Below are 26,475 nucleotides of genomic sequence, written 5' to 3'. Positions count from 1 at the left end.
TAATCACTCTGTTAAACAATAGAATACCGATTGAAATGTATTAAATATTTTTGGATATTTTTCTACATTTTCAAATATATGATTTAAATTACAACACAGAACAAAAAGTGAACAATGCTCACTTTATATTATTTTTTATTACAAATATTTGCACTGTAAAACTGATAAACAAAAGAAATAGTATTTTTCAATTCACCTCATACAAGTACTGTAGTGCAATCTCTTTATCATGAAAGTGCAACTTACAAATGTAGGTTTTTTTGTTACATAACCACACTCAAAAAAACAACAATGTAAAACTTTAGAGCCTACAAGTCCACTCAGTCCTACAGCTTGTTCAGCCAATCACTAAGAGAAACAAGTTTGTGTACATTTACAGGAGATAATGCTGCCCACTTCTTAATTACAATGTCACCTGAAAGTGAGAACAGCCATGCGCACGGCACTGTTGTAGCCGGAATTGCAAGGTATTTATGTGCCAGATGCATGTGGAGGCTTGGAATAAAGTTGTGGTGAAGCCAGGTCATCACACAATAATACCACGAAGGATAAAGGTCCTGCAGTGACTCTGTAGGAGTGTTTGAAGCTACCAATATCCAGTCAGGACTGCTGTTTAATAAAACCCTCTTTCAAGCTGGATCAAAGGGTTCTGTGTAAGAGCAATTAAAGTGACTGACCAGGAAATGCAGCTGATGAAAAATCAGACCATGGGGATAGTGTCCAATGTAGCTGGTATCTCAAAACCTCACAGGGGCCAGAGATCAAGAGCTGTGAAGTGGCCCAATCAATAAAGGGATTAGGGTGGGGATGGCTTGATGGAAGAAGCTGCAGAAGACAACAGAAGGAAGCGATTAGACAGCTGCTCTTACAGTGTGCTAGTGTGTTCTCCAAGAATAATGAAGAGTTTGGGAGAAATGATCGGGGGTAACATTAGATTGTGCTTAAGATAGGGAGTGTTCTTGTGAGGCACCCCCCCCCCCCCGCATCAGATTCCACTGGCGTATCAGGTTGTAGTGACAAACTGTCTTTGTGACACCCTATAGACTGTTTCAATTCCACAGAATGCCTTTTGGACTCATGAATGCACGAGGGATGTTCAGAGGGTAGTAAATGAGCTAACACAAATTTTGAGTAATCAAGACATCTTCACATACTTAGATGATGTGGGAGAAACCTCTGGTTGGAGTGGAAAGGATTCTAAAGCTTTTTAAGGAGTCAGGGTTTAAATATTCAGGAAACAAATGACAGTTTGGGAGGAGTTGCATCACCTTCCAAGGACATGTAGTCAGTGAGATTGGGTTGGAACCCCAACCACAAAAACTGAATGTTATAAAGGACTGTAAAGTTTTTACAAGCTGGGAGGAGGTACAGTGGATTGTAGGCCTCTGCAGATTCTATAGATTTGTAAAAAAATCTGCAAAGCGGGCAGCACCATTATAGCTGCTAACCAGGAGTGACCTTGTCTGGATGGAGGAACATCAAAAAGTGTTTGAGTCACTGAAGGAAGGACTTCTAAATTATGCTGTGCTTAAATTTCCAGATCCAGCTCACCCATTTATAGTAACCTGCGATGCCTCAAAGGTTGCACTTAAATTGATGAGCTTGGTAGGTGGCTTTTGGAGGTAGCAAATTAAATGGCAGGGAAACCAAATTTAAGATGATGTAACTCCTGTGCTACACTCCAGCCAATCCACAAGTCAGGAACTGATCTGGTGACTCTCAGGGAAGGTATATAAGGCTCACAGGAAGAACAGCAGCTCAGTCTGCTCAGTGTCACTCCAGGGCTTGGAACTATCTTCTGCCTTATGGGACATCTGTTGCCTGCTCCAGTTCTGTTCTTAGTCTTACTTTGGCCCTGCTCTTGCTCTTGTCCTGTTCTGGATTTGCTCTCACCCTGGTCTCACTCCAACCCCACTTTGGACTTTCAATTCCAGCCTGGCTCCTGGCTCAGACCACTAGGCAAACTGCCACAGTTCCAACCACTCAGCATGACCATCCCCATCACAGTTACTGCCATCAAGTATTCAGCTACACAATTGGAGTATTTCGCTATTGTGGAGCCCTTGAGGCCTATCATCCCAATTGATTAGGCACAAAATTCACTGTGAACATAGACCACACTGCCCTGCAGTGGCTCCTTATCAAGCACAACCCAGAAGGATGCCTGTGGAGATGGATTTACAGACAAGATGGTCAGGGATGCAACCCCATTATCTGGGTGTCCCTAAGCCTCTGACTGACGGATACTAGGACCGGATGACAAGGGATGGATCACTTGATAATTGCCCTGTTCTATTCATTCCCTCTAAAGCATTGGCATTGGCCACTGTGGGAAGACAGGATACTGGGCTAGATGGACCATTGGTCTGCCCCAGTATGGCCTTTTTTATGTTCTTATGTCTGTCTGTCTGTCTGTAATTAAAAAAACCTAAACAATTTATCCTTGCTGATAATATTAGAAGCAAAAACTCATCCCTTTGTAGCACACTGAGAACTGGTGAACAAATATATTGACAGAAAGGGGAGGGCCAACACTGAGGATGCTCAACCACCATCCCAGCGGGATGCAGAAGACGATTTGGAAGTACCCCAGCAGGTTCCTGTGGCTCGTGGTGGGAGACCAGTTGTGGAGGAAGAATTGCCAGGGTGTCCTTGGGACCTCAACACACTCAGGGTTCAGCAAACATAATGGATAGGACTGACCAAAAGGACAGGACTCCTGCATTTGCTGATAATCTAGATCCAACTATTAGTGATGGTTCATTGACTGAATATAGGACTTGAGCAGGCAGACCAATAGAAAACTTGTGGGGAGGTGGGCAGGTTGCCCAGATTCCCCAGAATTACTGTTTAAATTCTTAAAAAGAAAAGGAGTACTAGTGGCACCTTAGAGACTAACCAATTTATTTGAGCATGAGCTTTCGTGAGCTACAGCTCACTTCATCGGATGCATTAGTCTCTAAGGTGTCACTAGTACTCCTTTTCTTTTTGCGAATACAGACTAACACGGCTGCTCCTCTGAAACCTGTTTAAATTCTTATTGAACTAGAGAGGGGAAAGTTGTAATGATTAGCGTAGGCAGTACCTCCACCACTAGATTGTGCTGTATCTTTATCTTGGTGTGTAGTTGTTGTGTGGCATGTTATGATGTTGTTGTAGCTGACCTGGTTTAGCTGGAAGCTGAGTCCTGCTTGTGTGTGCTGGAGTTGGTATTTCCAGTGTTCCAATAATCCCTGTGGTCCTATCAGTGAGTATTACAGCATATTTTATTCTTCTGAGAGTTTGATTTCACTGTTCCCTTGTGCCTGCAACAAAAATATTTGGATGAAAAAGATGGCTGTGTGGAGCTCCATGTTCATTGTGTCTGACTCTCAGTGGTTCCACATCAAATGTGCCTACACAACAAATAATTTAGTTTTCGATGTGTTAGCACCATAGTGCTGAGGGAAGAATTGCTGAATAAGAGGGTGCCATATTTATAGAGTCATTTTTCAGAGAGCCACACTTTTAAAGTTTAAGAACTGGGAGCCAATAGAAAGTGTAGGTGCACCAATGAGATATGCTTTTGGAAGTTTTTTTCTCCTAAGTGGATGGCCAGCTGAATGTGGCATTCAACACAAATACTCCTATTTCTAAATACGTACAGAAACTGGTAATACTATTCCTTATCCTGTTAGTCAGGTCCATGACTAGGACTCAAGGTGCTATGGCAATATAAATACATAAATAAATATTAAAGAATCACTGACAAGCAATCAGATTTTTCTTCTAGCACATTCATAATCTCTTTATTTTGTTGTGCAAATCATAGCAACTAATTCTTGTAAAGTGGTTTATATAATTTTACAAATAATTTTGTTACAACCTTTATTATTTTGTAGTACACAGTCTCTGAAATGAATATGTGTAGACTCAGTTCCATGAAGGATAGTACATGTTCCTTTGAAATTCATAATTATTATTGTCAGACTACTGTGGTGTTAACGTGTGGTGATTTTGGTAATTACGGATTGCTGAAAATACTACTATGTTCAAATATTTTGCTCTGGGAATAGCATTCCATGAAATTATTTAGAAGATTGTCTCTGCAAAACCAGCAAGGAGAATCTTAACTATTAATAATTGTCTCATGTGGTTTTGTAAAATATTTAAAAACATTTTGGCTAGATTGCCACAGCTCTTACACGCAGGGGACTAAGCCCTGCCCCTCCACCCCTTTCTTCCCTACATGGCTGAATAAGGGCTGCTTAGGCCATGGCTCCAGCTCCATTGGGAAAGCAAGGACGGTGAGAAGTGGAGAGTGAGAGGAGCCCAGGCTCTGTTCTCTCCACCGGCAGGCCAGAATGGCTGGCTGGATGCACAGTGGGGAGCAAGCTGCATCAGGAAAAGAGGCTAAGTGACATACTCCCCGCCCTCTCAGAGGATGGGAGAGCGGGGGAGAAACTGTGACTAACAATTTGAGTCACAATTCATTCTCTGATCTGCTCCTAAGCTACTTGCTGCCACTTACGGTGCATTGTAAGCCACAGTTATCTGAAGAACTCTACGGCATAAAGCATTTTGGTGAGCAGAGCAAGATTATTTTTCTTCACTAGCAAATTTTCAAACATCTTAAAGCTCTAATTACGTTTTTAAAATTTTAGTGGCGGGTCACAAACCAAAGTTTTGGATGCCAGAATTTTGTTAGATCAGTGGCTCTCAACCTTTTCCCACTACTGTACCCCTTTCAGGAGTCCGATTTGTTTTGTGTACTCCAAGTTTCACCTCACTTAAAAACTACTTGCTTACAAAATCAGACTTAAAAATACAAAAGTGTCTCAGTACACTATTACTGAATGATTGCTTACTTTCTAATTGTTCCCATATAGTTATAAAATAAAATGATTGGAATATAAATATTGTACTTACATTTCAGTGTATAGTATACAGAGAAGTATAAACAAGTCATTGTCTGTATGAAATGTTAGTTTGTACCGAATTTGCTAGTGCTTTTTATGTAGCCTGTTGTAAAACGAGGCAAGTATCTAGATGAGTTGATGTACCCCCTGGAAGACCTCTGCGTACCCCTGGTTGAGAACCACTGCATTAGTGGACACTAGAATCCAAATGCAGACAGACTTGTTTTTATAATTCTATTTATCCATAAATGGGACTTACCATACATAAAATACTTCAGAAAAAAATATTTAATTTGTAAAGGATTATATTTTCCTCTACCATTTCTATGTTTTAATTTGGCAGGCAAAATTATCTATAAAGAACAATATTAAGCTCCACTATTAGTTTCAAGTGATTATCTTTAAACTTTCTTGAAAAAAGAATTAAGGTGCATTAAAATATAATCAGACATCTACAGCGTGCTCAAGCTGTTACTTGTATATTGCACTGCAAAACATATAAAAGCAAGTTCATACTTTTCAGCAAGTCAGCTATACAGCAGCGACTTCTATTAAATGTGTGTAGTGAGAAGATACTGTATCATTTTAATATGTTATCTAGATATGCAGTGTTTGAATTTACACATTACTCTACAGTTATAGGTGCTACAAATAAGATGAATATGTGCACAGTACTTTAAAATGCATTGCAAATCCTTTCTGGTTTCATTGGCTCTGGCAATTCCCCACACAGTCAAATCTGGTTAAACCACTCCTCCCACCATAATTAATTGAAGACTACAACATTCCTAATAGAGATCATTAAGGCTCTATTCTGATGATTGTTTCATTAGTCTGTGCATATTTCCTCACTGTTCCAACACCAAAAATCTTCCACATAGAAAGAAAAGTGTGTTGGCTGCAGAGTATTCAGGAATCTTTTTTCAAAATTAACAATTTTGGCCTGGGGATGCGTGCAATTAAATGTAGACTTAAAATAATAATACTTAGCACTTATATCTCTATTCATCCATGTAACTATTATTTGCATTGTGGTAGCAGCCATAATCTCCAGGTTCCATTGTGACAGGTGCTGTACAATCACACAGGTAAAAGGGTCCCTGCCCCCAAGAGTTTATAGTTGTACTAGATCTCAGTGGCTTTGCAAAGGTGAGTAAGAATTATCATTCCTATTTTAGAGATGAGGAAACCGAGGCACAGAGGTTAAGTGACTTGCCCATGGTTACACAATGAGTCAGAATTCAGGTCTTAGAATCATAGAATATCAGAGTTGGAAGGAACCTCAGGAGATCATCTAGTCCAACCCCCTGCTCAAAGCAGGCACAATCAACAATTTTTTTTTGTCCCAGATCCCTAAATGGCCCCCTCAAGGATTGAACTCACAACCCTCGGTTTAGCAGGCCAATGCTCAAACCACTCTGTCTCCCTTATAAGCTTTGAGGAAATATTTTGAGACCTATAAGCAAGGGCCCTGGAACCTTTGTAACAGTGGGAGGGCCATGTCGGAACCAGGAGGCTATGCATTCCCCCATTTTAACATGGTCATATTTTGGGTAGCAGGGAGCGGCGTTGCCCCCCCAGAATTGCAAGCCTCATGCAGGTGCCAACTCTGCCCCCAAAAACTACACTCATGTTAAAAAGTGGGGGGCATGGCACCAGATTGAATGTCTATGCTGCTATTTTTAGCCCTGCAGCCTGAGCTCCACGAGCCCGAGTTAGTTGACCTGGGCTCTGAGACTTGGTGCCATTGGGTGTTCCTTGCGGTGTAGACATACCCTTAATGTGCTGCATCACCCCAGCTAGCTGTAAACTAAGTATTTGTATAGACAAGTTCTAAAAGGTGAAAGTCAGTGGAGAATCAGGCCCCTTGCCTCTAGCAGCATGTCACACACAGGAATAGGTTGGTTCACAGCACACAGCAGATTTTTGTTAACTGCTATAGTATGGCACTAGAGTCTTAGGGCCAGATTCCCATTTATACTAAGGCCCCTTTGTATCACTCTGCCAGCATAAAGGGGTCTTAATATAAATGAGAATCAGGCCCTTGAAGAGTTCAGTTCAATGCCATTTGAAGTCAAGGGATTTTTAGTGCAATCGATTCAGAGGTGAGCGCTCATCAGCTGTGAGCCATCCATCTGTTTTGCTGCCAAGATACAAGTGACATTGGGTTCCTTGGCATAAAAGTGACACATAGGGGAATATTTTGCACAAAGCAAGTATGTGTTATGCCCATAGGTAGTTAGGAAGGCGAGCCCAAGGTCAGATAAAATGCAGCAGGCCTGCTGGGTCAAATTTCTTAGTTTAGGATTCAGTGTTCTTTGTTTTCTTAGAGCAGGGATCCTCCACCTTTTTTCATTCTGTGCCTACCTCCTAAGAGTGAAATCCTTTTATGGACTCCCTCCCCTCCCAACATGCCAATTCCCAACTGCTAGATTCTCAGAACCTTTCATTCTGTGGACCACAGTTAGACAAAGAGTGGCTGAGAATAAACCAATCCCTATTTTCTCCATATTCAGGGCAGGAGTCCCCTTAGGACACAGCCCTAAATATTTTCTTGAATTTTACTCCTAGTCAGAATCAAAATTATTCTCTAAAGCTGGTGGGCAAGATCTTCAGCTTGTGTAATTGGTGTAACTTTACGCCAGTGATCCCAGCTGAGGATCTGGCCCAATGAATATTAGGTTATCAACTGTGATAAATATTTTCGTGAATGAATTAATTATTATAGTTCAGAAGTATAAACTGATTCCTTAAAATATATGATAATCATACTTGCCTAAAGCAACTCCTCTTTTGAACAAAAATTTTACACTTCACAAATTTTAAATTACCTTCTTGGTATATAGCTGCTAGTAGTTGGAAAATCTATTTTCTGTGCATCTAGAATAATGGCTGTACCATTTGTTTCATTACATCTAGTTACACTGGTGATTCGGAAAATATTTCATACTAAACTGCATTTCTTCTGTTCCCTGTTTTAGTATATAAATATATTAGTCTTCTCAAATACATTCTTGTTCCTTAGTAAGGCTTGTATTCACAGTCATAACAAAAGTGTTCACTGATGGAGCAATCTTTCAGTTTGCTTTCTTCGAAGTGATTTATATTATTAAATTCTACAGTGCTCTAAATCTTAACTGTCTTTTAGCAAATCCATCTTAGTGAATGAAAAATCACAATAAAAAAAGTACAGGTTATAATATATTTATCCCAAATGGAGGCAGGATGAACTGAAGCAATGAGCTTATCAACACTTAGCCTATACACAAGAGCCTGATTTTAAACTCTGTTCAAAATACAAAGCCCATAAAGGATGCTACCATGATGATTATTGCATTTTCTCAACATCTTGCTACTTAGCACATATTTTTCCTTAAGCAATATCTAATTTATTTTCTTGAAGACTGCTCAAAGTTATTGTATTGTGGGGAAAAAGCACTTTAAATTTTATGAAGTTGTGAATGAGACAAAATGATACAAAAATGAATTATCATTTGGTGATTCAGCTACATCATGATCTATTATGTCTTCAAAGTGATGTTATTTATGTTGGTATCATTCTCTGAACACCTGATATGCTCTTTGGCATGCTATGAGTTTAGCAGATGCATCGTCTTCTAGGCTTTACAGCTTCCTCTGATGAATGGACAACATTTGGAACAAAGCCACTCTTAACACCTTCCCATCCATCCTGTATAGAAATTTCTCCTTTCTTTACAAGTTCATATATGTCTCGGGTCAGAATTGTAAAGGATTCTTCAACATTTGTGGCATCTTTTGCTGAGGTTTCTATGTATTTCATACCACAGGCAGATGACAGTTTTTCAGCTTCTTCTCTTGTAACCTGACGCTGTGACACTAAATCACATTTATGTCCAACTAACAGAAACACAATCTGAAATGGCTGTACATGCATTTTAGCTTCTTCTAGCCAGTCTTTCACATGCTCAAAAGATCGCCGGTTTGTGATGTCAAACACCAGTAAGCCACCAACAGAATTGCGGTAATAAGATCGTGTTATTGATCTGAAAAGTGAAGAAAGAAGGGGGGAAAAAAAGAAAAGTTTAAAGGGAATGTAATTACATTTCTCAAGTTGATATTTCAGTGCAGCAGTACATTCTTTGCTTGCTACCATCTCTTCACAAAATACACATTGGTTCTTTTTCACAACCAGAATTTATTTACTGAAGTTGTCTTTGATCATGTTCATTTTCCACATTGTCTTAAAGCCAAAAGCTGTCACTGCATGCAGCATCTTTGAACTCAACATCTCTGATATCAACTTTGGATGCAGACTCAGTTTGGAAAGAGGTATTTCTGGTAAAAAAATTACCATGTTGCACTTATTCAAGAAGAAAAAAATTTACAGCATTAATGACAATTTTTTTTTTAAAGATAAGGCTCTGATCCTGCAAACAGAGCCGTCCCTTGGATAGGGCAAATCGGGGTGACTGCCCCGGCCCCTGCACTTAGGGGGGCCCCACACTTCAATAAAATTGGGACTGTCCTGATATCTAGCCCTTTGTCCTGAGTCCTGACCAATGTACGATTGGGACGCCATTTGTCCCGGTATTCAGGGGAGGAGGCTAACGGGGAGGCGAGCGGCGGGGAGGTGGGTGAGGAGGTGAGCAGCAGGCGGGCAGGGGGTGAGGAGGCAGGCGGGTGGGAGGACGGCAAGGAGTAGAGTGGTGATCAGGCGGGGAGGCATGCCGGACGGACGGTGAGGAGACTAGTGGGGAAGCGAGCGGAGAGCAGGCAGAAGGATGGCAAGGAGGAGAGCAGTGGTCGGGAGGATAAGGAAGTGAGTGGTGGCTGGGCAGACAGCGAGGAGGCTAGCGGGGAGGCTGATTTGTCCCAGGCCCCGCATCCCCTTAGGGATGGCCCTGCCTGCAAACACTCATGCATGTACTTAACTGCTCATGTGAATAGTTCTATAGTTCAGCACATGGAACAGTGTTGTCAGAATTGGGACCTAAGTTTGCCATAGACAAGTATACTTATTGTAATCTCCTCTCAAACCAATTCCTTGATATTAAACTCCATGCAGATAATCATGTCTGTTGAGGTCAGCAAGAATAAGGCTTGTTATGTTCATGGGATACGGAAAGAGAAGTTAGAAAAAACAAAACACTCTTTCTGGAAGGTTGCAACATAACATCACTTTATTTCTTAGAATCCTGAACTCTAACTTGCAAAAACCAAAGACAGAGAGAGAAAAAGCAGCTGCTCCCTAACGCAAAGAGGCACAAGTCACCCCACCTTGCTCTAGGCTGGCTCTTTGCGCAGATTGACCCAGATGGCACGCTTTCCTACAGAGCCCCATATCTTACAAGCAGGACCAGGAAAGCCCTTGACAACTGAAGGTGATATTTTACAATTTTAACAGTTTTAAATATACCACAAGACCAAGAAAGGAAGTTCTGTAACTCTGGCCAAAAAGAAATCAGAGGGGCAAATGCACTTATTACAGCACTGACAAGGAACCTTTCTTTACCTCTTGCCTATCTATGGCACAGGGCTTCCAAAATTCTTTATGCTACAATCACTCAGGCTTGGAATGAGACATTTAGCATTGGGGCTCTAGACATTTGTCATTGATTCCAAGGCCAGAAGGGACCATTGTGATCATCTAGTTTGCATAACACAGACCATAGAACTTCCCCAAAATAATTCCTAGATCATAGCTTTTAGAAAAATATGCAATCTTGTTTTTAAAGGAGACTCCAACATAACCTTTGGTAAATTGTTCCAATGGTTAATTACCCTCGCTCTTAAAAATCTATATCTTATTTCCTTATTTTATATCTGAATTTGTCTAGCTTCACCTTCTAGCCATCGGATCGCATTGTATCTTTCTCTGCTAGATTGAAGACCTCATTATCAAATATCTGTTCCCCGGCAGGTACCTATAAATTGTAATCAAGTAACCCCCTAACCTTCTCTTTTGTTAAAGTAAATAAACTCAGGTCCTTGAGTCTATCACTATAAAACATGTTTTCTAATCCTTCAATCATTCTCGTGACTCTTCTTCAAACCCTCTCCCTTTATCAACATCCTTCCTAAATTGTGGACATAAGAACAGGACACATATTCCAGCAGTGACTGCAACAATGTCCAATACAGAGGTAAAATAACCTCTCTACTCCTACTTGATATTCCCCTGATAATGCAGCCATGGATTTTGGCCACAGCTTCACACTGGGAGCTCAAGTTCAGCTGATTATTCATCACAACCCCGAACTCTTTTTCAGAGTCACTGCTTCCCAGGATAGAGTTCCCCATTGTGTAAGTCTGGCATACATTGTTTGTTCCTAGACATATTCATTTACAGTTAGCAGTATTAAAACACATTGATCCCAGTTTACCAAGCAATCCAGACAGCTCTGTATCAGTGAGTGATCTGTAGCTCACGAAAGCTTATGCTCAAATAAACTGGTTAGTCTCTAAGGTGCCACAAGTACTCCTAACCTCTTCATTGTTTCCCACTCCTCCAATTTTTGTGGCATCTGCAAATTTTATCAGTGATGATTTTATGTTTTCTTCCAGGTCATCAATAAAAATGTTAAATAGTGTAGGGTCAAGAACAGAGGACTTTAGGACCCCACTAGAAACACACCCGCTTGATGCTGATTTACCATTTACAATTACATTTTGAGACCTTTCAGTTAGCCAGTTTTTAATCCTTTTAATGTGTGCCATGTTAATTATATATTGTTCTAGTTTTTTAATCAATATTCCTCCCACTTCATCTGTCACAGGCCTTCAATATACTACGACACAAGAAGTAATTCTTCTGCTCTACTCCGTGCTGATTAGACCTCAACTGGAGTATTGTGTCCAGTTCTGGGTGCCACATTTCAGGAAAGATGTGGACAAATTGGAGAAAGTCCAGAGAAGAGCAACAAAAATGATTAAAGGTCTAGAAAACATAGGGTGACCAGATGTCCCAATTTTATAGGGACAGTCCTGATTTGGGGTCTTTTTCTTATATAGGCTCCTATTATCCCCCACCCCCATCCAGATTTTTCACCTTTGCTGTCTGGTCACCCTAAGAAAACATGACCTGTGAGGGAAGATTGAAAAAATTGGGTTTGTTTAGTCTGGAAAAGAGAAGACTGAGCGGGGACATGATAACAGTTTTCAAGTACATAAAAGGTTGTTACAAGGAGGGAGAAAAATTGTTCTTAACCTCTGAGGATAGGACAAGAAGCAATGGAGTTAAATTGCAGCAAGGGAGATTTAGGTTGGACATTAGGAAAAACTTCCTGTCAGGGTGGTTAAGCACTGAAATAAATTGCCTATGGAGGTTGTGGAATCTCCATCACTGGAGATTTTTAAGAGCAGGTTAGACAAACACCTGCCAGGGATGGTTAAGATAATACTTTAGTCCTGCCATGAGTGTAGGGACTGGACTAGATGATCTCTCAGGGTCCCTTCCAGTCCTATGATTCTATGATGACGTCTGAGGATGCAGCTGGGGAACATGGGGTTTCAGAGCTATTGTAACCATAGTTGTGGACAAAAGATTAGAATAGTGTCCCACCAAACTATGAGTAGAATGTTTCACCCAGCTGAACGATATTCATACCAGAATCAAACAGGTTCTCTTAGCCTCTAACAAGCAAACCAATAAAATAAAGCTTTTCTCTGAGAAAGGTGAGCCTGACCTGAGATTGAAGGAGACAATGATTGGGTTTGAGATAGAGTGTAACTGCCATCCCTACTCTGAACCTCAAAAGCAGTTATTTGGATAGGAGATAACCAAGCCTTTTGCTGAAAGGAAAGTTTTTTGATATGTTCTGTGTGCGGGATGAGGGAGGGAATGTCGTGATTTGGCAAACGCCTGGATGTGTGAGGCGGGAAAGAGAGAGAAGAGTTGAAAATGACCATGAGGTTGCAAGCCTGGGCAACAGGGAGAATGATATTGTTGTCAATGGTATTTCACAAAGCCAAAAAGATTAGCTCAATTTTAGCCATTTTTAATTTGAGGAAGTGAAGGGGCATCTAGGAGAAGACACAAGAAACACTACTAGTGTAAAAAGCCTTTCCAATTGAAATGATACACTTACTGTGTTTATGGTAAGTATTTGGAGTAAAAATACAGCCAACAAATTATTCTATTTAATTTTACAGTGGGGGGGCAGGTTCTTTTATAAATGCTATATAGCAAGTGTATATAGCCTTAAAATAGTTTGGATCAGGGTAAACCCTATTTGATAACATATTTTTATACAGCAACAACTCTCCTTAACTGTTCAATTTATCACCTGTAAAGTTTTTTGTAACAACTGGAACATAAAGGCATAACGAACTCAAATAATGATGTTGCAGATGTGTACATGAATCCTGGGATAATTAAATTCTGGTAGTCACAGCAAGTTGCATTTGAAAGGGGTAGCAGCTGTATACTAGGGTAAGACTAACTGTTTATTCTAATATTTTGGACTGATCTTTTCCAAAATCTTAGGGCCAAATTCTATTGTGGATGTGTGTGTGTGCAGTTCTAAAGTGAAGCCAATGGAATCGTACCCTCAAAATTAATTCAAATTGGCTTGGATCTGGAAAATGACGTTGGTGAAAACTGGCTGAAGAAACATAAATACAGGGTAGATAATACTTTGTGTGAAGTGTCTAATGGAGATACCAAAAGGATCTGTGTCAGGCTCTGTCTTACCCAGTATTTCCACTAATGATTTAGAAGAGGGCATAACTAGCATGTTGTTGACATTTTCAGATGATGCTTTGGATGAATTGCAAATGCAAGCAAGGCCATAAGAAATAATTGAAATGGATCTAGAGGGACTAGGAATATTGCCTATATAGGAATATAGGAAATATATAGGAATATAGGAAAATGAGATTTAACTTGGAATAATGTAAATAATGCAAGCAATCTGAAGAAAATCCTTGAAAACAGTAATGCAGACAGTGATATAAGCAATAGGGGACAGAAAATGAAATAATGCTATACAAGTACCATACTTTCTTATATAGAATTATGTGGCATCAAATACCCATGAACTATTTGCCTTTAAATAATACCACATGTACACCTGTGTGTTTTACATATACAGGACCAGATCCTAAGCTGTATATCAGTGTAGCTCCATGGCTTCACTATAGCAATGTTGATTTTATGGCCTATATTATTTGTTTAATTACCTAAAAACAGTTCTGCAAAATAAACAAATGGTAAAAAAAAGCAACTGTAATTTTGGACTACATAAGAAGTGGCATCATATCAGGGAGAGAACAGTTTCTATCTTTGGGTACAATCATAACTCAAATAAATCTTTCACTTTCAGATCTTATTACTAAAGAAAATCTGATAAACTTGAGGAGTTCAGAAAACAGCAAGAGAGGAGGGTTAGAGAGAATAACTTATGAAGAAAGATTTTTTTAAAAATGATTTAAATATGTATAGTTTGATTAAGTGACAACTAAGGAGGGCAGATATGTGTGGAAATAGTGTACAAATATTTGAAGAGGTTCAACCTCAAGGAAAGCAATTGTTTAGAGTAGTGTATTACATGAAAGTATAATTATGAGTGATGAGATAAAATTAAGAAGTAGGAAATTGAGGCTGACAATCAGGAAAAATCTTTCTAGCACTGAGATCTATTAGGCTGTTGAACAGTCACTCCAAAAGAAGTCATGGAAGACCCCAGACTTGAGGTTTTCAAAACTAGACTGAGCAAACACTAGAAATATATATTTTGGGGAACATTCCAGCATTGGTTGGGAAATGGATTAGGGCCCAGATCCTCAAAGTTATTTAGGTGCCTAACTCCCATTCAACTCAATGGGAATTAGTCTCCTACATACCTGGGCTAGATGATGCACAATAGGTCTATCCATCTATAGATTCTGTGAAACCATATGAAAGGGCAGAATTTGGTCCTCACTAATACTAAGGGAAAATCTTATAGTATTTTTCGATGGTATTAATTTTATTTCTCAACTCACTCTGTCCTGCCCAACCTTAAAGGAAAAGAGCTTAATTACATCTCAGACATTCTTCTTGTGACCACCATCACAATAATTTTGAACAGCATGATGCAGTTCATAAGCAAAACCCATTGACATCACTAGCAATGTGCAAATAAGTGCTGCAATATCAGACCCTAAACAAAGTTTAATTTATTGTAAAAGAGAAAATGAAATATATTTCCCTCTTACCAGATAGAGTCATGATATCACAAAGATTTGCTAAGTACAAATCAAACCAAGTTTATGAATGTTACTAAACTTGAGTCTAAAAATCATTTAGAAAAAACAATGCTATATTTATTCTCTATTCCATATAAACCAGTTACAGGTTATGAAACCTATGAACCATTTGTGCTTTTGCTAAATATAGTAAAACAATCTATCTCAAAAAAACAAAAACAACCCCCTCCCCTGGATAAACGATGTTAACTAAAGGATATCAGATTCTTGAAAGGACTGCTATCATTTCAGATTTGCAACAAGAGAGTTTGTATCAAAGCTATCAATAATACATTTGTAATCTTCATACAAAACTTTTCAACAAAAAAGGCAGGTTTTTTTTGAGAAAGTTAATCTTTGTCGATCAAAACATGCTAAAATAAATCTTAATAAGTCTCTGCCTTTTCAATAGATTAAATAAAGCTACAGTAGCTATTAAACCGGAACCAGATGGCTTTGATCCTGAATTCTACAATTACAAGGCCCACAAAATAACTCTGTATTCTACAACAGTTTCCTGTTGAAAATGAGATTGCTCCATCAGAAAATCATGCAGCAGACTGACCCTCCAAAGAATAATAATTTCACACTCTTTAGTTTTAATTGAGAGCATATTGTTTAATGTAGATTCTAAAATGCTTTATTGAAATTATGACTTCTCATTTAGCGGAATCCTTGTGTAGGTTAATTAATTCTGATTAAACTGGTTTTACTAAAGGGGAAATTGTTTACTTCAGAAATCATTTTAGATTAAACTGAGTAATTAGGTTAAAAAATATGTCCCTGATAGTCATTCTAAGTGAAAGGAATGATAAGATATTATTCACTGGACAACTGTTTCTGAAAATAAATTAGAGGCTATATTAATCACATCAAACTGTATTCTTAGAGTGATGCTCATTTTAGAGTCATGCTTATTTAGTTACCAGTTTCTTTCTGATTCTGATCTCACTAATTTTTACTAAAATGAAGGAAACTTTCCAAATGAAAGCTTTATCTTTATCTAATTTAGAAAGAGAATTATTTTTCTTCCCAGCCTACGAACTATATTATAATGGAGTTAAATTTGAGAGTACATATCAATCAATTCAAAAATTACAGGGATGGTATAATTATCCCCAAACCATTCTTTACAAAGCTAGAATGCATTCATATAATATTCTGGCTTTGTAATGCATAGTTTTAGGATAATTACAACATCTATGCAATGTTTTTACCCTTACACTACTAATACACATTCTCAACCTATATCTATATATCTATATAATCTATATCAAAATGTAGTTTTCAGTTTTGGAATTTCCCTGCTATTTAAAAGTTATTAAAAATTTCAAACAACATTAAACAAGAAACCTAAAGCAAAACTGACCATGTGAAATTTCTAATGGTTTGATGATATGTAATATCAACCATAAATCATTTAAAAAATACCTTTTACAGGCAAATTCACTGGTACATCAGTGCAGAGCAAAACAGCCAGTGTGCATTAGCCAGTTAAGATAGGTGTACAGCGGCTTTGCATCACAGCAGTGAAAACCAGGCAAACTTTACTGGTGACTCTGACCCTTAATTTCTTATTGATGTATGAGTTAGAGGGTGGTGTTAATGAGACAGGCAAAATATGAGAGTAGGTTTGATGAGCCCAGTGCCAGAATCCCAATGACTCTGGGGTTTAAGGCTCCCCATGCACTCCTCCCTCAGTTTCCCCAGAAGGTCTGGCTTGGTGCTTAGTGGAGCTCAGGCAGCAGTGCTATGGGGAGACTTTCAAGCGGAGATGACCAAGCTGGTATGCAGGCAAAGAATCTTTAGGGAGCAGTGATAACTGGGTCACGTAATCAACCAATGAAAACACTTGACACACTGTCCAGTCTGCTTCATACCACTGTCTCATTTCAGCCAATAGACTTATTGCATGCAAATTAGCTGTAGGAGAAGGGGGGTAATTGGTTGATTTATCTCTGCAGTCACAATGGCTCCACTTAAAAGTTACCTGAGCCTAGGGTGACCAGATGTCCTAGGGACAGTCCTGATTTTTGGGTCTTTTTTTTATATGGGCTCCCATTACTCCCCTCCCCCCCCCGTCCCGATTTTTCACACTTGTCTGGTCACCCTACCTGAGCCCTTTGGTAGTCTATATAATCATAGTAATTAAATACAACAATCATTAATAACTTAGTTTAATTTCAGTCTGTTTTTTTCAAATACAGCCTATGCACAAGATTACAATTCATTTTAACTATATGGATAGTTGAAGAGTCTGTGTTATTCCATTATTAAGATAATTCTGAACAATGACAAGATTGAAACATGCTAAATTTCTTAAAGGACTCAGTTTTTAATTAATTTGAACTTCAACTGATTTACAGATTTACTTGTATGTGAACGGAAAATCCATTCTTTACTCAAAGAGGAAGTGCTGTGAGTTTGGGGATGGTAGTCTATTTTGACCCTAACTGTGGAGCCTTTACCATTACCCCAGTAATAAAGGTATATTCTTTCACACAGTTTATATTTAAACTGTATTAAAACTAATTAATCTGTATTAAAAACATGGATACTTGTAAACATCTGAAAAACTCAGAGCAACAAGGCAAGCTACATTCAAGTTCAATCTCTGTCTTTAACTCACTCCACAGCATGTATGTCTGCAGCTCAGATTATATGAGAGTGGTTCAATCCCAGAGAGGGCTGAACAAATCATTTAAAGTCCACACTGCCTACTCACTACCGAACCAGGCAGGTGATAAGCATTACTCAGTCAAACTGGCAACAGATCCATTCTCTCCTAAATTCTGTCCTGACATTGCCAATGGCAAATTATTTGTTCCTACGAGGTACCTTTGCATTCAGTCAAGCATAGGAAAAAAACAAATGTGTTAATATGTGAGAAGGTCATGTGAAAAAACTATCCAGTCTGGATTCATGTGAAGTTCACATACAGATTGTTCAAAGTTTCCTCTCACTTAACCTGGAAGTTTAATTTTTTTGCTTTAATGTGTAGACAAATATACTCTGGTACAGTATCACTTCAATGGGAACTGGGATTGCTCATCTTCTTTGAAAACCAGGCCATGGTTTTAGTACTTAAGGATGGATTCAGAGCCTGACTAACTTCAGTCACTCACGTTTGCAAATTTTGTGCAAATAATAAGATTGGCTCCCAATTCAGAATCACATTCTGACTCACCTGTTGGATCTGCTTACTTAAAATCTCCTTCCATAACCAACTTCCTCTCTAGAAGCTCCTTCTACGTTGCAGAAACAGAATGCAGAGCTATGAAGAATGTGATAGGAACACAGGGATTGCCATACTGGATCACATCAGTGGTCCATTAATCTAGTTCCTATCTCTGACAGTGGCCAGTATCAGATGCTTCAGAGAAAGGTGCAAGAAACCCTGTGATGGACAGTTATGGAAAAAATCTGCCCAGAGGGAAAGTTTTTCCTAACCCCTGTCAATTAGAAGTTGATTTATGATTTGAAGCATGAAGCTTATATCTGTTATAATGTTTTATCCTATTTGACATTACTATGGATGTTCTTATTAGCCATGTAAATATCTAATCCTTTAAAAAATCTTACCAAGGGCTTGTCTATACACGTATCGTACTACTTTAATTATACCAGAATAGTTGAAGTGTCCCTGGTGTGGACACAGTTTTACTGGTAAATGAAATAACTGATGTAGCTTATTTGTGTAGGGACGGATAACAAACTATACTGTTATAAGGCACCTTTATACCAAAATAGCTTCATCTACACTATGATTTGTACTGATTTAACTAATTTGATTAAAAATATACACCTCTAATCAAAGTAGTTAAATTGGTACAAGAACTGTTTTCTCACCAAGCCTACGCACTTGGTTTCAATGATATCTTGTGACAGTGAGCGACACAGGTTAATTATGCACTGCGTAAAAAAGTATTTATTTTATCAGTTTTAAATATGACATCTTTCAGTCTAATTGAATAGACCTTTGCTCTTGTATTATAAGAGAGTAAACAGGAGTGCCCAATTTACATTCTGTTGTATAAATGCCATCAAACCATGGTGTCTTGTTGCTCTTTATCAAAATGCCTTAGTGCCTTCTCTTTGACACCTGTATCTCTGTCAGTACCTCTTCCTTATCACCTGAAATAAGTAAAGCTGGGATGTGCGTGTGTAGAAATGAAGAATGCTAACATTAATAAAATGTTCAAAACCCTTCATAAGAGATTAACTATAAAAGATATGCATTTCCAAAGCTGAGCCCGCGGAGTTCTGGAAGAATAAATGAGGCCAAAGACAATATGGTTGCCTTTCAACATCCATAGTCTTCATGTGGTTCTGAACATACTATTCCAAAGCAGTATGACCATTCTGGAACATTAGCACCATTGACCTGAGGCCTTTATAAAAAGCACCACCCCTAATAAATCCAGAGTTTCTCCTAGCTTCATCTAATTCAGCAAAGACACTCCACAGAAGTGGAGTCAGCATGGATGGGCATAGGCAAAAAATTTCTGAGAACTGCAGTTACTGGTAAGTAACCTTTTTTTCTCTATCATAAAATTGTCTCTGCAGATCCCTGCTATAGTAAATGAGCCCTCCTATTGGAGTTGTCTGCTAATGCTTGCTGGTGAATACTTAATTCAATAAAGACAGAAGCAGTGGTCTCCTGATCTGGGCATGAGCCTGAGTCTCAGAACCAAGAATAATTTTGTGAAAAAATAAACAGAGCAACAAGTGGCAATATCAGAATTCGAAACACTTTACAGGGAAGCTATTGATGTTAACACTCTGGTAGAATGAGCTTTAAAACTTCCCATAATCTCCCTTGTACAAATAATTTGTCATAACAAACTTGACTATAGGCAATACTAAATCCACTTGGATGGCTTGTGAGCATAGATCATCTCTCCTTGGACTTTTTCTTAGAGTCCACAAACAGACTTTCTGAAGCTAGCTTCCCTGGCAGAGTGTGAGGCTTTGGAAAAAAGGTAGGCAAAGAAATTAACTAATTTAGGTTAAATTTTATCCCATCTTGGTCAGAAATACACGGTGAATAACCACTTTATCGTCATTAAACAGAGTCTATCTAGGTTCTTGTCCCCTAGATTGTAAACTCCTTTGGGTAGAGCTATCTTTTTGTTCTCTTTGGACAGCACCTGGCATAACGGGGTCCTGGTCCATGATTGCAGCCCCTTGGTGCTACCACAATACAAATAAATTAGTAATAATAAAACTGTGTCCATCACTGTATTATCTGATCTCAGTATAAGGAGCCATCCAGGCTTGCAACTTGCTTAACCACTTGCAGAAGTAGTAGAAACCATGCCACTTTAATTGAAAAGTAATGCGAAGTAATACACTCAGCAATGTAAATGGTGTTTCCATGAGCCTACTTAGAATCAGATCCCAATCCCAAGACACCACTGGCAGATCCAGTAACTTTCTCAGAAGTTTTACCATAGGATGTAGAAGAAGGAAAGAGATTTGAATAGGATGGTGGTGGCAAGTACACCATCCAAATGTACTCTTCTCTGGGGATGTCCCCTAGGCTTGGGACCAGCAGGGGGGCTGGCATCTAACTACTATGGATTCCCCTTACACAGGGAAATCCTCTGGGAGTGTATTAAGCCAGCCTTAATGCACCAGTGGGACAGTGCAAAGGAGCTGCAGCAGACTTGAGAAACAGACCTATACACTGCTTGGTCATTTTTATTGCTACAACAAAAGCATCCTAGACCTTTTGGCATCTTCTAATCTCCCGAAGGCTATAGTTTGATTATGATCTACAGCAGGGATCGGCAACCTTTGGCATGTGGCCCGTCAGGGAAATCCGCTGGAGGGCCGGGACAGTTTGTTTACCTGCAGTGTCCACAGGTTTGGCCGATTGCAGCTCCCACTGGCCGTAGATCGCCATTCCAGGCCAATTCGGAGTGTGGGAAGCGGCGGCCAACACATCCTTAGCCCGCGCCACTTCCCGCAGCCCCCACTGGCCTGGAACGGCAAACCGAAGCCAGTGGGAGCAGCAATTAGCCAAACCTGCAGACGCTGAAGGTAAACAAACCATCCCAGCCCGCCAGCAGATTTCCCTGATGGGCCACGTGCCAAAGGTTGCAGTTTTCTTCATTTAAGTGTAATGAACAGAGGACAGAATATACAAGTTTCCAACATACTGTTTATATTTTAGTAATCTATTTATAACATGCTTGAATAGGCTAAACACAATAATTGCTTTCATAATTTCTGTGCATGCCAACTGTCAAGAAATGTCTATTAGCAAACCAAATATATTTAACAGTATTTCCTCTGGTAAGTATCTGCTGGGTATTCGAAAATACACATATCCTGTACACTAGTGGGTAAAAGTCAAAGCAACGGCATGCATGACTCATAATTGCATATCCCCTGAGCATCATCATGTTAAATGATGGCTATTATTTGATTTCAAATGGTGTTTTATTTACACCCCTTTGAGTCCACTAATAGTCTTGTCATTGAACATATTGGCCCTTTGCCAGCAAAATCAAAATTCAACAACTACTAGTTATTAGGCATGTGTTTATAAGTATTTTACATTTGTTTGTAGGAAAATACTAAAAAGTTGAAAAACATTAAGAGGCTTGTCATAAATATAAAGGGAAGGGTAAACCCCTTTAAAATCCCTCCTGGCCAGGGAAAAGCTCCTCTCACCTGTAAAGGGTTAAGAAGCTAAAGGTAACCTCGCTGGCACCTGACCAAAATGACCAATGAGGAGACAAGATACTTTCAAAAGCTGGGAGGAGGGAGAGAAACAAAGGGTCTGTGTGTCTGTCTATATTCTGTCTTTGCCGGGGATAGACCAGGAATGGAGTCTTAGAACTTTTAGTAAGTAATCTAGCTAGGTACGTGTTAGATTATGATTTCTTTAAATGGCTGAGAAAAGAATTGTGCTGAATAGAATAACTATTTCTGTCTGTGTATCTTTTTTGTAACTTAAGGTTTTGCCTAGAGGGGTTCTCTATGTTTTTGAATCTAATTACCCTGTAAGATATCTACCATCCTGATTTTACAGGGGGGATTTCTTTATTTCTATTTACTTCTATTTTTATTAAAAGTCTTCTTGTAAGAAAACTGAATGCTTTTTCATTATTCTCAGATCCAAGGGTTTGGGTCTGTGGTCACCTATGCAAATTGGTGAGGCTTTTTATCCAACATTTCCCAGGAAAGGGGGGGTGCAAGTGTTGGGAGGATTGTTCATTGTTCTTAAGATCCAAGGGTCTGGGTCTGTAGTCACCTAGGCAGATTGGTGAGGCTTTTTACCAAACCTTGTCCAGGAAGTGGGGTGCAAGGTTTTGGGAAGTATTTTGGGGGGAAAGATGTGTCCAAACAACTCTTCCCCAGTAACCAGTATTAGTTTGGTGGTGGTAGCGGCCAATCCAAGGACAAAGGGTGGAATATTTTGTACCTTGGGGAAGTTTTGACCTAAGCTAGTAAAGATAAGCTTAGGAGGTTTTTCATGCAGGTCCCCACATCTGTACCCTAGAGTTCAGAGTGGGGGAGGAACCTTGACAAGGCTATTGTTATCAATCGTGAATCCTGCACTAATCTTGGAGAGGCCTGACTCATCAAAAAATATTTATGCACTTCTGACTCATGCAAGCCTAGGAAAGTTGCTGGTTACTTTCAGGGGTGGCAGGTTTGTATAATTTTTGGTGGTGTCCAGAACGGGTCCAAGTCCCACCCCCTCCCTATACCTGCCTGGAAAGCTGATATATATATATTTTAAAATAATGTAAAAATGGACTGAAAACAGTACAGTTTCCCTTTATTGCACAATGTAGGGAGGTATGGGGGGATGCGGGCTCTGGCTGGGGGTGAGGGGTTTGGGGTGTGGGAGGGGGCTCAGGGCTAGGGCAGAGGGTTGGGGTGCAGGGTGAGGGGTTCACGGTGCAGGAGGGGGCTCAGAGTTGGGGCAGAGGGTTAGGGTGCGGGGGGGGGTGAGGGCTCTGGCTGGGGGTGAAGGATCTGGGGGTGGGCTGGGGCTGAGGAATTTGGGGTACAGGCAGGCTGCCCCAGGGCTGGGGACAGAGAGGAGGACTCCATAGTCCCCCCAGCCCTCTCCCACCTGGCAGCAGCAAGCTCTGGGGGAGGGGCCCTCCTTTTCCCCCTGGCAGCACACTCACCCAGCACCATCACTTCACGTGCTCCTAGGGGCCAGGCCCCTCTCAGGCCCAGGAAGCCCCCTTGCCTCCCCTGTGGTGGGTTTCAGGGGAAGAGCTGCCATTATGTGTGCGCCTCCTCTGGCAGCAGCTGCGCCACCGCCTCAGCCCACCGCCGGTGCTGCTCCCTTTTGTCGCCGGCAGTGGCCAGTGAGGGAGCTCAGCGTGGAGCAGCAGGGCAGCCGCCCGCAGCCCAGGGTGCAGGTAGAGACTCTCCAGGAGCGGGCCAAAGTAGAGGGGAGAGAGCCCAGGTTAGGACTGGGAGTGTGAAGGCATTAAAGGGCACTAGAGAAGACAGGCAACCAACAGTCCGGACAGCAAGGTGTCTACACTATGCTCTAGCACTGGTACAACTGACAGGTGGTAGCTCCTTGGAGTGGGGAGGGGGCTAGCTTCCCCCCTACTGCAGAGGAAGGAGAGATGGGGGAGGGGACTAGCTTTAAGGTGATGAGAAAGTAAGAGACTGGGGGGAGGCAGGGAGTAAAGATCCCCTATTGCAAGGGAGGAGGCAGATGAGGGAGAGGGAATTGCTACTCCCAGTGGAGGTGTAGGGGCAGAGATGGAGGGGTGAAGAGATGGGACAATGGCACTATTCATCCCTTCTGTATGGGTGGGGTGGGGTGGGGTGGGGTGGGGAAGGGGAAGGCCCGAGAGGAGGATGTGCCTTTGGGGAAAGAGGGATGTCTGGCTTTGCCTTCTCCAGAGGGAGGAGAGACAGGAGGGGTGTCCCAGTGGCTGGACTGGGAAGTGTGTGATGAAGGACAGGAGTGTAGGGGTTGGGATGGAGGTGAGTTCCTGTGGTTACAGGCAGTTCCAGGGAGAGTGGAGACCCTAGAAAGCAGTGTAACCAGCTAGGGGGACAGTGTGGTCCCGAGGGATGGGGGGAATAGGGAGCACTAAGGTCTATGCAGGGGAGGAGCAGCAGGTGGGAGGCCCGGGTGAGATCAGGGTGCAGCAGGGTGTGTCCAAGGTGTGTTGTGGAGACTGGAGGGCGAAGGGGAAGCCCGGGTATGGGGTGTGGTGCAGGGGAGGCACAGGAATGCTCGGGAAAGGGTAGGGGGCAGGATGGAGGTCCCAGGCGCGGTGCTAGGGTGGCGGGGGGATGGGCGGGGAGGAAGGGGGTCCCAGGGCAGCAGGGGGAGGCAGAGGCGGGATCCTGGGGGTGGAATGGGGATGGGCGGGGAGGCAGGGGCGGGCACAGGGTCCCGGGGCAGCACGGGAATGGGCGGGGAGGCAGGTGGTCCTGGGGCAGCACGGGGAGGTAGGGGCAGGGTCCTGGCGCTGGGCGAGGAGGAGGCAGGGGTGGGGTCCCGGGTCGGCTCGGGGATGGGCGGGGAGGCAGGTGGTCCTGGGGCAGCACGGGGAGGTAGGGGCAGGGTCCTGGCGCTGGGCGAGGAGGAGGCAGGGGTGGGGTCCCGGGGCGGCTCGGGGATGGGCGGGGAGACAGGAGCGCGGTCCGGGGCGGCGCGGGGATGGGCGGGGAGGCAGAGGCGCTGGAAGGAGGCCGGGAGCGAGGCGAGCCGCCCGTACCTGAACCGCTCCTGCCCCGCCGTGTCCCACAGCTGCAGCTTGACCCGCTTGCCGGGCTCGATCTCCACCAGGCGGGAGAAGAAGTCCACCCCCACGGTGGGGTCGCAGTGCAGCGGCCCCGGGAAGCGGCCCTCGGTGAAGCGGTGCAGGAGGCAGGACTTGCCCACGGTGGAGTCGCCCAGCACGATCAGCCGGAACTGATAGATCCAGATCGCTGCGTCCATGGCGGCCCCGGCCTGGCCCGGCTCGGCCTCGGGGCCCTTCCTGGGGCTCCTCCTCGGCCGGTGCCTGCACCGCGCTCCCACCGCCCCTATCCCGGGCATCGGCGCTGCAGGCCGGCTGCGGGGGAGGGGACGGCTCGGACCCGAGCAGCTGCACCCTGTGATGCCAGGGAGGGGCGGGGCCCCCTGGCTCCTGGTGGTGATGGGGAAGGTTTGGGTCTCGCCGATCCCCATGGGCAAAGGGAAGGGTTGGGGGTCCCCCCCGGCCGCCGTGGTGCAGAGGGGAGGGTTGGGGTCCTGCTAAGGGGGAGGGGGTGTCCCACGGACCCCGTGATGCAGGGGGGAGGGCTGATTGTACTCCTGGGGGATTGGAGGCGGTACAGGTAGGGGAGGGAGGGTGCTGTCCCTTCAGCACCTGTTCTGCTCAGGTTGAGCTGAACAGGTCAGCCTGAGCCATTCATTGCATCACACACCCTGTATCTTCCCTGCAGAGTTAACTCATGCTCTTCTTGGGATGTCACCCCATCACTCCTCCCCCCCATCCTCTCACCCCCGTGTGGTGGTGCTAGCTGGCCCTGCTGGGGGTTTACCCAATCACTTTGCAGTGAGGAGGCAGGCTAAGCCCCTCTCAGGACTCCAGTGCCTTCCCACAATTCCCCCCATGTGCCTCAAAGGACAGACAAGATCTCCACAATTCACTGGGAAAGACTCATAGAGTGGCTTAGCTTTTTGCAGTATAACCAACTGCGGTATGTCCCTGCACAGGTCCTAGTGACACACGTGGGAGCCCAACCCCGAAGAGGACATAGTGACTCAGAGGTGGTGTTGCAATGTGGTGGTTCATCCCCCAGCTAGGCTACTCTGGGTGCTAAGACCTGGGTGCCAATTACCCAGGCTCCCTGCGGCGAAGACATTTCCTTGAAGCAAGAGTTTCCCCTCCATCCCCAAACTCCAATTCACACATGCTAGGCCCTATTCCCCTATACAACAGCTTGTAACAACTCACAACAGATCCAACAAGGGCTGCAAGATGGGTGGATAGGGGGGCAAATTAGAGAGGCAGTGGGGGGGGTGTACAAGCTAGGCACTGAAAAGGATGAGCAGGGAGTTGGGGTATGATGTGGGATAGACAATGGACTGTGGGGCATGAGATGGGCAAGGGAAGGTGTGAGCAGGGCTGAGAAAAAAGGGTGTGTTGCAAAGTAAAGGTGGGTGCAATAAAGGGTGATGGGCAAGGATGGTAGAAAGAAGCATGAGATATGAAGAGGAAGGGAGGGAGATGAGTAAGGAGTTGCAGAAGGAGTGAAGGGCGTAAAATTGAGATGCTGTGCAAGAGTGGGAGTAGAGCTGGGTGACATTTTTTTTTGTCAAATAGTTTATTCACTGAAAAATGTAGTTTTGGGGTGATCAGAACTCGCTATGAATTTG

General features: G+C 42.4%; 1 protein-coding gene across 2 annotated transcripts; it reads right to left on the bottom strand.

Annotated features, from left to right (window-relative positions):
* Nucleotides 1-201: 201 nt before the first annotated feature.
* Nucleotides 202-25,346, bottom strand: RAB39A (RAB39A, member RAS oncogene family). 2 transcript variants are annotated; one of them, XR_012158236.1, is made up of 4 exons: nt 24,827-25,346; nt 7,730-8,923; nt 3,086-3,305; nt 202-825 (listed from the first exon to the last, which is right to left on the bottom strand). XR_012158236.1 is itself a non-coding variant. In XM_073338858.1 (2 exons), exons 1-2 carry the CDS (start codon nt 25,279-25,281, stop codon nt 8,497-8,499), a joined length of 882 nt encoding a protein of 293 aa, XP_073194959.1. In that variant the 5' UTR covers nt 25,282-25,346; the 3' UTR covers nt 3,777-8,496. The 2 variants fall into 2 exon arrangements, 1 of the variants encoding a protein (XP_073194959.1); XM_073338858.1 differs by lacking the exons at nt 202-825; nt 3,086-3,305 and having other exon boundaries at nt 3,777-8,923.
* Between the last annotated feature and the right edge of the window lie 1,129 nt (nt 25,347-26,475).

The sequence above is a fragment of the Lepidochelys kempii genome, chromosome 1 (assembly GCF_965140265.1).
Source record: "Lepidochelys kempii isolate rLepKem1 chromosome 1, rLepKem1.hap2, whole genome shotgun sequence".
Lineage (NCBI taxonomy): Eukaryota > Metazoa > Chordata > Testudines > Cheloniidae > Lepidochelys > Lepidochelys kempii.
Note: the sequence above shows the minus strand (reverse complement) of the source record. Positions and strands in the feature narration are given on the sequence as shown.

Coding starts and splice junctions, on each gene's coding strand:
- RAB39A (XM_073338858.1), bottom strand. CDS start 25,281: ATGGGGATCGGCGAGACCCAAACCTTCCCCATCACCACCAGGAGCCAG. Junction 8,924..24,826: donor GCGGGGCAGGAGCGGTTCAG/GTACGGGCGGCT, acceptor TTCACTTTTCAG/ATCAATAACACGATCTTATT.